We start from the raw sequence: 12,587 nt of genomic DNA on the forward strand, positions 1-12,587 counted from the left end.
AGAGGGCAGCAAAGAGAAAACAGACCCCAGGGTCGCATTGGCTTAAGGATGGAAAGAAGTCAAGAATACTACACACACACACACACACACACACACGCGCGCGCGCACACACACACAACACACTAATGAGAAAGGAAAGTTGGAAAACACCCAACACAAAAGGTATAAGATGACATCACAGAGTCTGCAGATGGAGATAATAACCTTGAATATCAATGGCCTGTACTCAGGCATTAAAAGACTGATTGGGCACAGTGAACTAATATATTCCCAGTGAAGGGGCTCATGTACATGGATCAAACTTAATAATGGATGAGTTTGAACTCTTACTCTGAAGGCATCCTAAGTTGTCCCTCTCACACTGCCCTTCTCCATCCTAACCTCTCCTGGAATATCCCTGAAGACTGGGTGTAAAATCTAAGCGTGGTGAACACAGTGGATGGCACCTCACCATTTAAAATGACTCACTTGGATCTTTAAAACTTTCACTGAATACTTACCTGGCAGGGGAGATAACATTCTCAGGAAGGTGGTTTTCCCAGGGTAAGGCTTATCGATTGCACTCCGGATGTGCTGACCCCTGCGATTTCCCCAAATATGGGGAAATGACTGTGTTCTGGCTCTCTCCTGTAAAAAAAAAAAAAGAAAGAAAGAAAGAAAAACAAAAACAAACAAACAAAACTTTCACGGAAAAGGTTATTCAAATAAGGGATGCACCTCAGACACCTGTCCAGTGCTTAACCATGGCTCCACCAAGGCTCTTTGTTACATGGACAGCCCTTCAACAGTTTAAGCTGATTGTACTTCTTATGCAGAATCTCAGAGAGGGAACTAGCTCCTGGAAGTTCCCTTGAGAACCCAGGTGACAACCAAGATCTGCTCTGGCCATTCTGTGACTCTTGTGGCTGTTTGACTGTGCTGAGAGACTTCAGGACCCCTGATGTTCCGGTTCCACACTCCCTCTCAGTACAAAATACATCAGGGATCGGAAGAGGATTGTCCTGGAATGAAAATGCAGGCTCTGTAAAAACGCAGTCAAAGAGATGTATTGAAAGTCCAGAGAGAATTCAGACAGGAGGAAATGTCCAAATGCACAGAGTAAAGGTAATCCTCCCTCAGAGCAACCCTGGTCTAAAGTCAAAGCAGGAACGAAAACGGCAATATTATGGTTGGCTGAAAGACAACTGACACCTTAAAATCAGGATATCCGAAAGCAAGGGCTGAGTGGGGAGGAGTGGGTAAATGTGGGGATCACCTGGTTGAAGACGGTACATAATGGTACTGTCCAGGTATTTACAGGATAGTCTCAGGACAACACACCAAACTACTCACTGTCATGAGTTGGTTCTGACTCATTGGGACCCTGTAGAGCTGCCCCAGGAGGTTGCAAGGCTAGAAATCTTTATGGGAGCAGAAAGTCTCATTTTTCTTTCAGAGAGCAGCTACTGGGTTCCAACTGCTACCCTTACAGCTAGCAGGCCAACGTGTAACTCCCTATGCCAGCAGGTCTCCTCAGTGCAAATACAGGACATGCTTGTGTAGGAGCGTGTGATTTTCCCCTATCATGGCTTTTCCCAAGGGTGCCTGTTGTCTTCCTACTGAGCTTGGTTTCATCATCTCCCACAGCTATGAGAAAATCCTTCAGCCTAACAAATGACCCACAGACTTGGTACCTGCTGGGACTCAATATGCCCATAGCTACAACTATGTGCTGTTTTCTTGATATAAATGTTTATGTATATATAAAAGCTTACTGATTTTCCTTCTCTAGAGAACCCAGGCTAAGCCCAGGGGGAGGTGAAGATAGGACAGCCTGCTTGGAAGCCCAAAGTAACTCCTGATGAGTGGGTATTGACAGCTCATTGGCTGACCCTTAAACACAGAGATTGTTTGTTGTTAGAGGGAAAAGCAGTAAGTCAGGCAAAGGTATGGTGTGGAGGCATGGGTGAGTGCTCTGCTTGGCAAAGAGGTCTGGGATTTCTGAAGGGTTGGGGTTTGGTGATGAAGCTGATAAAAAAAACTACTGGACTCCCTCAGGACTCTTCTGGGTGGGAAACTCAGAAGTGGGAAAGGGTGTGATAAGAAGGGATTTATCCTAAAAGCAAAAGCTGAGAATGATGCAGAGCTCACGATGCCCTAAATTAGTGTCGTGACAACGTTTTGTTAGGGGATGGAATTGCGTAGCATCGTTAGGGACATTTTTGTTCAGATTTCAAGGTTCCAAGTAGGTGTGATATAAAGTTTGTTGTGCAAACCTGGCTGAAAAACACGTGGGGTTATTTGAAGGTCGGAGAGATAAATGGCTTGATGAGCCTCACCTTTCTGATTCTCAGGTATCTTGCTTCCTGCAAGACATCTCTGAGGAGGAGCCACATGGACCTACCCTAATGCCGCCCTGGGTGCTGGAGCAGCTGTGTAGAATCCCTGCCAGCGCTGAGATGCTTACACGTTCACTGATTCAGCTTTCCTCCTGCAGTAGGCATCATAGTGTGTGTTTTGTGAGATGGAGGAGGACTTTGTGGATTGGTTTTAGACATATGGGTTAATGATGGACTTGTGGGCTTGGAAAGCCCTGAGGCGGGTTGTTTTCTTAATGTGCCATTAACCTTTATATATAACTCTCATATACATGAGTTTCTGTTGATTTGTTTCTCTAAATTACCCAGACAGGTGTTATCAAAAAATTCTATGAAAGAATACTACACCCGGATAACAATATTCTAATTTGTTGTTTGCTACTTTCTAAAAACCCACCTTTTCCATCATCAAAATTATTCCATTTCTTGTATAGTTTTCCATGTCTACTAAATTAGCATAATGGCACCATGGACTAGTCTTGGAAAACGTACTGGAGATTCATTTTTTGTAGAAATCAAGAGTCGTCTCGGTGAGCCTCGTGGGCAGTGTCACCTGAACATTACAGGTTCCTAACATTGCTTGGGAAAATACACTAGTATTGGTAGCATTTTGGCCCAAAGTCCCTCATCTCTGCTCTTTATTTGGGGGTGGGAGACTGATCATTCTTCTAGGGGCTTTTTAATGTAATTTTCTTTCGAAATCCATAATCTCACTATAAAAATGAAGTCTCCCACCCATGAAAGAGACATGGTTGAAATCACAGGGTCACCACTAGAGTCCCAAAGCCCTCCTTTAGAGACCCATCTTGAGTCCTTGTGTTGGACGAACTGCATAATGCTCTGCAGACAGACTTTCTCTGGGCTCCAGGCCCCAAACTGCAGCCAGCAAGTTAGATTTTGAAAATAATGGCCTCCTTGTGAGCCGCGGGGGAGAAAAACTGGGCTGTGGGAAACTCACAAGGGCCTTTCCACTGCGTCCTACTGGGTCGCTAGGGGTCGACACGCACTCCAGGGCAGTGAGTATGGTCTGGTTTCAGGGTGACCTTCGCAGAGGGTCCTGGGTCGCGCCGCCATGGCAGGGAGTCGCGTCCGCAGCACGGAGCATGGTAGGGCGCCTGGGCCCCCAGCGGGCCGTGTGCACAGAAGGTGGCGGGCCGTGTGCACGTCGAGGACAGTGAGCGGGGCCCGCGCCGCCCACGTGGTGGGCTCAGCGAGGGGTGGGGGGACGCAGCAGGAGCCACTTCCGGTGGGGCGGGGCCAGCAGCGGGGCCCGGTTTTCCAATCTCCCCGGCTGAGGCGATGGCGGCGGCGGCGACGGCGGCAGGGGGCGCCCGAGAGCCGCGCTGCCCGACCAGGGCCCGCGCTGAGGAAGAAGAGCGCGGGGTGGAGCCCGGTTGGCGAGGGCTAGTGCCCGAGACGAGGAACGGGAAGAGGGGTCCCCTTCTCCGAGGCGGCGGCGGGGCTGGGGGGTAGGGTCCGGGCCGGGTGGCGGGAGGGGACGGGTTCGGGCCCGGGAGGACCTGTCTGTCAGCGTGTGGAGCGGGGAGGAGGGAGGGTGAGGCAGCCGCGTGCAGGGTCTGCTCGGGAGGACCCTGGCGGCGGTGGGGCGGGTCCTGGACGCGGGGCAGCAGGGCTGAGAGTGGGTTCCGGGCCCGCGCAGGTGGAGGTGCAGGGGAGGGTGTGGGCGCGACCGGGGCGAGCGGAGCCGCGGGGCCCAGGTGGGCTGAGGGCTTCGTGTGCAGGGTGGGCGGCGCCTCCGCGAGCGCCCAGGGAGGGCGCAGGTGGCAGGGGAGCCAGAGCGGAAGCAGGAGTGGGAGCGGGAGCGGGAGCTGCTGCCCTGCCTGCGGGTGGGAGCGGGCGCGGGGCGGCTGGGCTTGCTGACTCTTCGCCGGGACAGGGTGGGAGGGAGGAGATCGACTGCGAGCTCAGCTTCTTTCCTTCTCTTATTTTATTATTAAATACTTTGATTGGGGGCTCTTACACAATCCATGCAGTCATCCACTGTGCCAAGCACATTTGTACATCCATTGCCATCATCATTTTTAAAGCATTTTCTTTTTACTTGAGCCCCTGGTTTCAGCTCCTCATTTTTCTCCCTCCTTCCGTCCACCCCCCTCATGAACCCGTCATAAGTTATAGATTATTATTCTCACCTTATCCTCTGTCACCCTTCACCCACTTTTCTGTTGCTCATCCCCCTGGGAGGGGATTATAAGTTGATCCTTGTGATTGATTTCCCCTTTCAACCCCCACCTTTTCCTCATCTTCCTGGTGTCTCTATTGTCATTTTTGGCCCTGAAAGAAAGCTGATGGTGGCCAGCTATCAAAAGATATAGCTTATGGGGTCTTAAAGGCTTGAAGAGAAACAAGTGGTCATCTAGCTCAGCAGAAACAAAGCCCACATGAAAGAAGCACACCAGCCTGTGTGATCATGAGGTGTCAATGGGATAAGGTATCAGACATATAAGACCCAGAACAAAATCATACCAATGTGAAATGGGGGTTGGTGAGCGTGAGGAGTGGAGACCTCAAACCCAAATATAGACAATTGTACATCCCCTCACAGAAGGGTCACAAGGATGAGATGAGCCAGTCAGGGTGCAGTACAGCACCTACGAAACACACAACTTTCTTCTAGTTCTTTAATGCTTCCTCAACCCTTCCCACCCTCCCAACCACCACCACTACCATGACTTCAATTCTACCTTACAAATCAGATTAGAACAGAACATGCACACTGCTACAGATAAGAGCCAGAAACACAGGGAACCCAGGATAGATAACCCCCTCAGGGTCCGTTTATTTCTAAAGGGACTCCAGTGGAGGCCAGTCCCTGGGAGTGGGGCTGCCCCATTGGCAGGTCTCAGGGAGTCTTTAGGTCTAATGGACCAGACTCAGGCATCCTGGGCATTTCTGGGTATTTACCTGGGTTGGAAGCTTTGTGGGATCCTGAGTCTGGATTCCTTTGGTCTGTGGGCGGGAAGTTCAGCTCCAGCCCCATCCTGATTCGCTGGGTTGCCAAATAATGGAGTGAACCTGATCTCTGGGAGGGCTGAAGGGAGAGTTTAAAGCTTTAGAAGTGCACAAACCTAGGTCCCTTTTAAAGAGGCAAGGCCAGAAGAGGAAGATGCCTAGCTGGGGCCTGCTGACTTTGGTGAGTTTCCCAGACACCCACCTGGTTTCTGGGCTCTTGGCTCTAAGATTTATTTCAGTCTGGGTGATCTGAGAGGGCAGACTTCACCTCTGTGTTGGGGAAGCAGAGCCCCCAGCCTCTTAATTCCGGTTGACTGATCATGGACCTATGTAGAACTTAAAACCTCTTAACTGCTCTCTTCTCATCTCATCCTACCAGGGTGCATTTTTTTGTTTCATTTTGTAACTGTTTCCCAAACCTAGAGTTTGACTTTGTGCAAGGCAGAGGGAGCACCTCTCCTGTCTAGAGGCGAAGGAGCACCTGTCCCAGTGCTGCTTGTGCCCAGCGCTTACCCAATGGGGCATGACTGGGACCAGTGAGAATGCGTGGTTTGGTTGGGCCAAGCTGGCTGCTCTGGTGGACGCTAGGATCCTTGGTCCCTGGGATCTTGCTGTGCTCATTGTTGTTTTTAAATCTGCTCAAGCACAATGTGCACTAAAGAGAATTTCCTTGCCCCTCTTCAGCTAGTGAAGATCCCACGGGGGCTGTGTAGGGCGAGGCTCGTGGGAAGCTAGGTCACTCAGATACTCACTGCATCAGTTCTGGCTCATGGAGGGCCTATAGGATAGGACAGAACTGCACCTGTGGCTTCCTGAGGCTTGAAGGGAGTAGAGGACCCCATGTATTTTTCCTACAGAGTGACTGGTGGTTTTGAACTGCTGACCTTGTGGTTAGCAGTCCAGTTCATAACCCGCTATGCCCCCAGGGCTCTTAGCATTCTGCTTGTGATAACAAAAAAGATAAGATTACAGTGTTTTGGGTTTCTTTTTCCATGAGCCACTCTTCTTAGTCGGGAATCTTTTTGTACAAGAGCTGAGATTTTAAAAACCGTCTTCTACCTTCCCTGTAACTATCCCCGAGAGTGAGTTGGTATCATGGGGAGAATGAAGAAAATGAACGGCGAGGATTCTTACATTTTCTTTATGGCAAGGTCTGTATGTCTGCGGGAGAGGGGTAAAAGAGGGAATCTGGGTCGTGATTCGTTCAGGTTTGAAATGGTTTTAGGTTAAACAGGGAAATTCTTGAGTTAAACATGGATCCTAGTGAACAAGTCCCCTAACAGAGTTTCTTGCCCCAAATGTAATGAATTTCTAGTAGATAATAAGCCAGAAAAACTCTCGTTTAACCTACTGCCATCAGGTGGATGCTGACTCATCCATCCTATGGGACAGGGTAGAACTACCCCTGTGTATGTCTGATACTGTAACTGTTTACTGGAGTAGAAACCCCATCTTCTCCACAGAGTGGCTGGTCCTTTTGAACTGCTGACCTTGTGGTTAGCAACCTAGTTCATAACCCGCTGTGGCCCCAGGGCTCTTTGCATTCTGCTAGTGATAGAGAAGAAGCTATCATGGTGTTTCTGGTTTTGTTTCTAATCAGCAAATCTTCTGAGTCTGAAATCTTGTGCAAGAGTTATGATTTAAAAATAATCTCATACCTTCCTTTTAAGTATTCTAGAGAGTGAGTTGGTATCACTGGGCCATTGGAGAAAACGAACAGCGGGGATTTCTTATATTTTCTATTATATGGCATAATGTGTAATGTCTGTGTGAGAAGGGCAGAAAGAGGGTATCAGGTTCGTGGTTCGTTCTGGTTGCAAGTGATTTTACGTGAGACAGGGAAATACTTGAGTTAAACAGAGATCCTTCTGAACAAGGCCCCTAACAGTTTCTTACCCCAAATTGAATGGGTTTCCAGTAGATAATAAGCCAGAAAAGCTCCCATCTAAACTTACTGCCACATGTCGATGCTGACTCATAAAAACCCTACAGGACAGGGTAGAACTGCCCCTGTGGTCTTCTGAGACTGTAACTGTTTAAGGGAGTAGAAAGCACCTTCTTTCTCCCCCAGAGTAGCTGGTGGTTTGAACTGCTAACCGTTCAGATTGAAGCCCTACTTGTTACCACAGACTCCTAGGTAATAAACAACCTTACGTTGTTTTTAATCTTCAAACCAGGGCATTGTTTATATTAGAAAGTTAGGACTATAGGTAATTGGGAGAAAGCACATTCCCCCCCCCGCCCCCTCCCCCATTATTCCGTCGCTCAGGTCAGCACTCTTGGTAGCTTGCAGGGCTAATGCTTTATGACTTGTCATAATCGGCAGTTTGTTTTTCCTCTTATATGCAGGGGCTTCCATAAAGTCCATGGAAAATGTACATCACCTTTTAATTCCATTTTCCACAAAGTTTTTGCAGCCCCCTCGTAGATCAGTATATTTTGGGAATTTACACAGGAAGCCTCCACATGCAGAGAAATGCTTTTCACTTCTTAGGCCTGTGAGTTCCCTGTACAGAGCAATGATGGCTTTTCCTCAGAGTGCTAACTGGAATAGTGGTGTCTTAAAGCGATAGCCACCATTACCTTCACCTCCTTACCTGAACGTCTAGAACATTTCGGGACGTTGCTTTGGTGGTTGCCTGTAGATCTGACTGGGTCCTGACGTCTGTCACAGGTACTTGCTGACTGAGGCCCTCCCTTCCTTGAACTGTGCAGGGAGGGCTATGTAAGACAGACGGTAAAGAAGGATCAGGGCAGGATTTGCCGTGGGGCACTAACCCACCGTCACCTGGTTTTAGCCCAGGGTCTGTCTTGGGTACTTTCTGTGATGAGGAAGACACGTTCTTTGCCCTCTAGCTGGAAAGAAAAGACAAAAATTAATGGGGGGGAAATTCTTCAGTGCATGGCAGCATTTCCTGGACTATCACTGTTAGAAATAATCCCGTGGTGCAAGTTACATTGTGTGTGCATCCTTTGTAGAACTCTCTGATCAGGGATATCCCATCCTGTGCCAGGGGCAGAAGGGGAGACATGAGGGGCAAGCAAGATCAGCAAGATCAGCAGCTCCCTTTAACACAAATGGAGCATCTATTATGCGTTAGGTACAGAAAATAGATACTCTGTATTCTGAATTTTTACTCTGAAACCCTTAGAAAAGTATGTTGGTAGTCTTCTTATTAGAGGGGGTTCTGGGGGGGGGGTGATGGCGGGAAGAAGAGACTTGGAGTAACTAATTTAGAGGAAGCAATTAAGTGGTGGAACCACAATTTAATCCCAGTTGGTCTAACATTTGATTCTTTTTTATTTTATTGGGGGCTCTTCCAGTTCTTACCACAATCCATACATACCTCCATGTGTCAAGCACATTAGTACATTTGTTGCCATTATCATTTTCAAAAAATTTTCTTTCTGCTTGAGCCCTTGGTATCAGCTCCTCTATTTTCCCTCCATCCCCCACCCAACTGCGATCTGATTCTATGATGGTGGTGATGGTGGTCGGTCCCTCTGATCTTTGCTAGCTTGTGTAATCCCTTTCATATTTCCAAAGAGATTGTTTCAAGGTATAGCCTATTCCTGTAGAGTCTATCCGGCCTCATTATCTTAATTTTTCTAATCCTGCCTCATTAATATCTTAGAATATAGGATTTACAATTCACAGGTAATTATATCAGATCACAAAATGGTAGAGATTAACGAATACTGAGGATAAATACAAAATCCTAGCCTAACCAATTTGACACATTTTTGGTGTACATAATTCATTTATAACCGCCTCCTTTCTCCCCCTGGTAACCACTAATCTACCTTTTGTCTCTGTACATTTCTCTATTGTGAAGATTTCACATAGACGGGATCAGACAGTCCCTGCACATATATGGTCTGTTTGAATTTCTCTTACTGAGATTAATATTTTCAAGGCTCAACTCTTTAGTAGCATGAAGAAGTTCATGATCATTCCTTTTTACTGCAGTCTTCAGACTTTTTCTGGAGAATTTTAAGTCATGAATAAATCCAGTCAGGGTTCTCTTTTGCATGTTTTCTGTTTGCATGGGGTCTTTTGGCAGTGAATGGGACAATTTGCAACCCTGGAACTCTCTGATGCATCTTAGATTTGGGAAAACATGGACCCCAGGGATGGGCCTTTCACATACTCTGAGCCTTTGTGGTTATTTGCAAGATTTTGTAAAGGCAACCACTTTTGCATGTGGGAAAATGAGAAGATCTCCATCTCTGTAAAAGATACTATTTTTTTCTGTCTTTTAAAAAATTCTTTTTAAAAAAACATTTTATTAGGGGCTCATACAACTCTTATCACAATCCATGCATATACATACATCAATTGTATAAAGCATATCTGTACATTCTTTGCCCTAATCATTTTCTTTCTTATTTTTCTTTTCTTTTTTTACATTTTATTAGGGGCTCATACAACTCTTATCTCAATCCACACATATACATACATCAATTGTATAAAGCACATCCATACATTCTTTGCCCTAATCATTCTCAAAGCATTTGCTCTCCACTTAAACTCTCTGCACCAGGTCCTCTTTTTTTCCCCCTCCCTCCCCGCTCCCCTCTCCCTTGATAATCCACAGATTGTTATTTTGTCATATCTTGCCCTATCTGGAGTCTCCCTCCCCACCCCCCTTCTCTGCTGTCCATCTCCCAGGGAGGAGGTCACATGTGGATCCTTTTAATCAGTTCCCCCTTTCCAACCCACTCACCCTCCACTCTCCCAGTCTCGCCCCTCACACCCCTGGTCCTGAAGGTATCGTTCACCCTGGAATCCCTGTGCCTCCAGCTCCCATATGCACCAGTGTACAGTCTCTGCCCTATCCAGTCCTGCAAGGTAGAATTCGGATCATGGTAGTTGGGGGGAGGAAGCATCCAGGATCTGGGGGAAAGCTGTGTTCTTCGTCGGTACTACTTCGCACCCTGACTGACCCGTCTCCTCTCCTAAACCCCTCTGTGAGGGGATCTCCAGTGGCCGACACTTGAGCCTTGGGTCTCCACTCTGCACTTCCCCCTTCATTCACACACACACACACACACACATATATTCTTTTTCCTTTTTTTTTTGCATGATGCCTTATACATGGTCCCTTTGGCACCTCGTGATCGCACTGGCTGGTGTGCTTCTTCCATGTGGGCTTTATTGCTTCTGAGCTAGATGGCTGCCTGTTCACCTTCAAGCCTTTAAGACCCCAGACACTATCTCTTTTGATAGCCGGGCACCATCAGCTTTCTTCGCCACATTTGCTTATGCACCTGTTTGTCTTCAGCGATCGTATCATGGAGGTGTGCAGCCAATGATATGATTTTTTGTTCTTTGATGTCTGATAACTGATCCATTTGGGACCACGCGATCACACATGTTGGTGTGTTCCTCCATGTGGACTTTGTTGCTTCTGAGCTAGATGGCCACTTGTTTATCTTCAAGCCTTTAAGACCCCAGTCACTATCTCTTTTGATAGCCGGGCACCATCAGCTTTCTTCACCACATTTACTTGTTCACCTGCTTTGGCTCCAGCAGTTGTGTCGGGAGAGTGAGCATCATAGAGTGCAAATTTAATAAAAGAAAGTATTCATGCATTGAGGGAGTGCTTGAGTAGAGGCCCAAGGTCCTTCCGCCACCTTAATTCTAAACCTATAAATGTAGACACTTAGATCTATTATATTTGCATGTACATGTCTTTGTCTAGACCTCATATATATATTTGCATGTGCATGTCTTTGTCTAGACCTCCATAAATGCCCCTTGACTCCCAGCTCCTTCCTCCATCTTCCTTGACTTTCCTCCTGACCCACTACCATGCTCTGTCTCCACCTGGGCTACAGCTATACCTCTTCTCTACGCAACCTTACCCTTGATCATTCCCCACCAGTCCTCCCACTCCCCCCTCACTATCATTTTGGGTCCTATGTTGTTCCCTTGTCCCTGTGTTTGTTAACACCACTTCCTTACCCCCCTAGCCCTCCCCCACCCCAAGTCCCCCAGGAACTGTCGGTCCCGTTGTTATTCCTCCAGATAGTTCATCCAGCCTGTCCTATTCAGACAGACCTCTGGAGACATTAACATGCACGAAAACAAGACAGAGGAAAACAAAGTAACAGTATACAACCAGACAACAAAACAACAAAAACAAACCACTGACAAAGTACAAAACAAAACACTTCACAAAAGAAAAACTTGTTCGTTCAAGGATCGTTTGCTGGCCCTTAGGAGCGTTTTCCAGTCCAGTCTGTTGGGGCACCACGCCCTGGCCCCAAAGTCCACTTTCAGCATTCCCTGGGGACCTTGCTACTCCATTCCCTTGCTGTTCCGCTGCACTCCCCCAGTGCTTTGCCTCGGTGTGGTGGGATCAGGTCAGGTGCAATTCCCACACTGTGTCTCCGGTGCTGTCCTCTATCGCCCTTAGTCACTGAGGGGCATCATGTGTCATAGTGGGGCCAGCCATGTTGTTCTCTCGCATTCCACCCTCTTATGATTGGGAACAGTCACTGCGTTGTAGTTATACCTTTACTGCAGCTGTTCTCAACCTGTGGGTCACGACCCCTTTGGGGGGTTGAACGACCCTTTCACAGGGGTTGCCCAAGGTCATTGGAAAACACATTATGACTTAAATTATGATTCATAACAGTAGCAAATTTAGTTATGAAGCAGCAACAAAATGATTTTATGATTGGGGTCACAACATAAGGAACTGTATTAAAGGGTTGTGGCACTAGAAGGTTGAGAACCACTGCTTTATAGTTTATCTATTTTCCTTCTCTGAAAAACAACAAAACTCACTGCCATCGAGTTGATGCTGACGCACAGCGAGCCCATATGGCAGGGTAGAACTGCCCTGGGTTTCAAAGACTGTGTCTCCAATGTTGTCTCCCGTAGCTATGGGTCAATGAGAGACATCATGTCTCATAGTAGGGCCAGCCCTGTGATCCTCGGTGTGCTCTCACTGCCCTGAGCGGGAACATCATCCTCAGGGCTTGGTGGGTTGGGCTGTGTTCCACTCTCTCCTCCTGCCCCTTCATCTGCTCCCGTGTGCTCTGATCTGATATGTCCGATACTATTTTTTAAAAGGTAAAACCATAGCTCTCTTATAAATACCAACTGAATACATGTTAAAGATTTTAATTTTAATAAAGAAACTCGGTAGGTTTAACTTGGTTCAAAGGTGAAGTTCCAGGAATAGACATAATTTTTTTATCCAGAATTCTTGAAATGAATATGCAAATTAAGGCAAAGCTTGTTAT

The 12,587-nt window shown here is 47.2% G+C and overlaps 1 protein-coding gene and 1 pseudogene across 1 annotated transcript in view; both read left to right on the top strand.

Annotated features, from left to right (window-relative positions):
* The first annotated feature begins 492 nt into the window (after positions 1 to 492).
* LOC142429935 (U1 spliceosomal RNA) lies at positions 493 to 621 on the top strand (annotated as a pseudogene).
* Positions 622 to 5,484: 4,863 nt separating this feature from the next.
* Positions 5,485 to 12,587, top strand: part of LOC142429049 (sphingosine-1-phosphate lyase 1-like) — a 51,644-nt gene continuing 44,541 nt past the window's right edge. Inside the window, exon 1 of the mRNA XM_075534026.1 lies at positions 5,485 to 5,511. Coding sequence (XP_075390141.1) covers positions 5,485 to 5,511 — 27 coding nt within the window. The remainder of the gene's footprint in view (positions 5,512 to 12,587) is intronic.

Source organism: Tenrec ecaudatus, chromosome 16, assembly GCF_050624435.1.
Source record: "Tenrec ecaudatus isolate mTenEca1 chromosome 16, mTenEca1.hap1, whole genome shotgun sequence".
NCBI classification, from domain to species: Eukaryota; Metazoa; Chordata; class Mammalia; order Afrosoricida; family Tenrecidae; genus Tenrec; species Tenrec ecaudatus.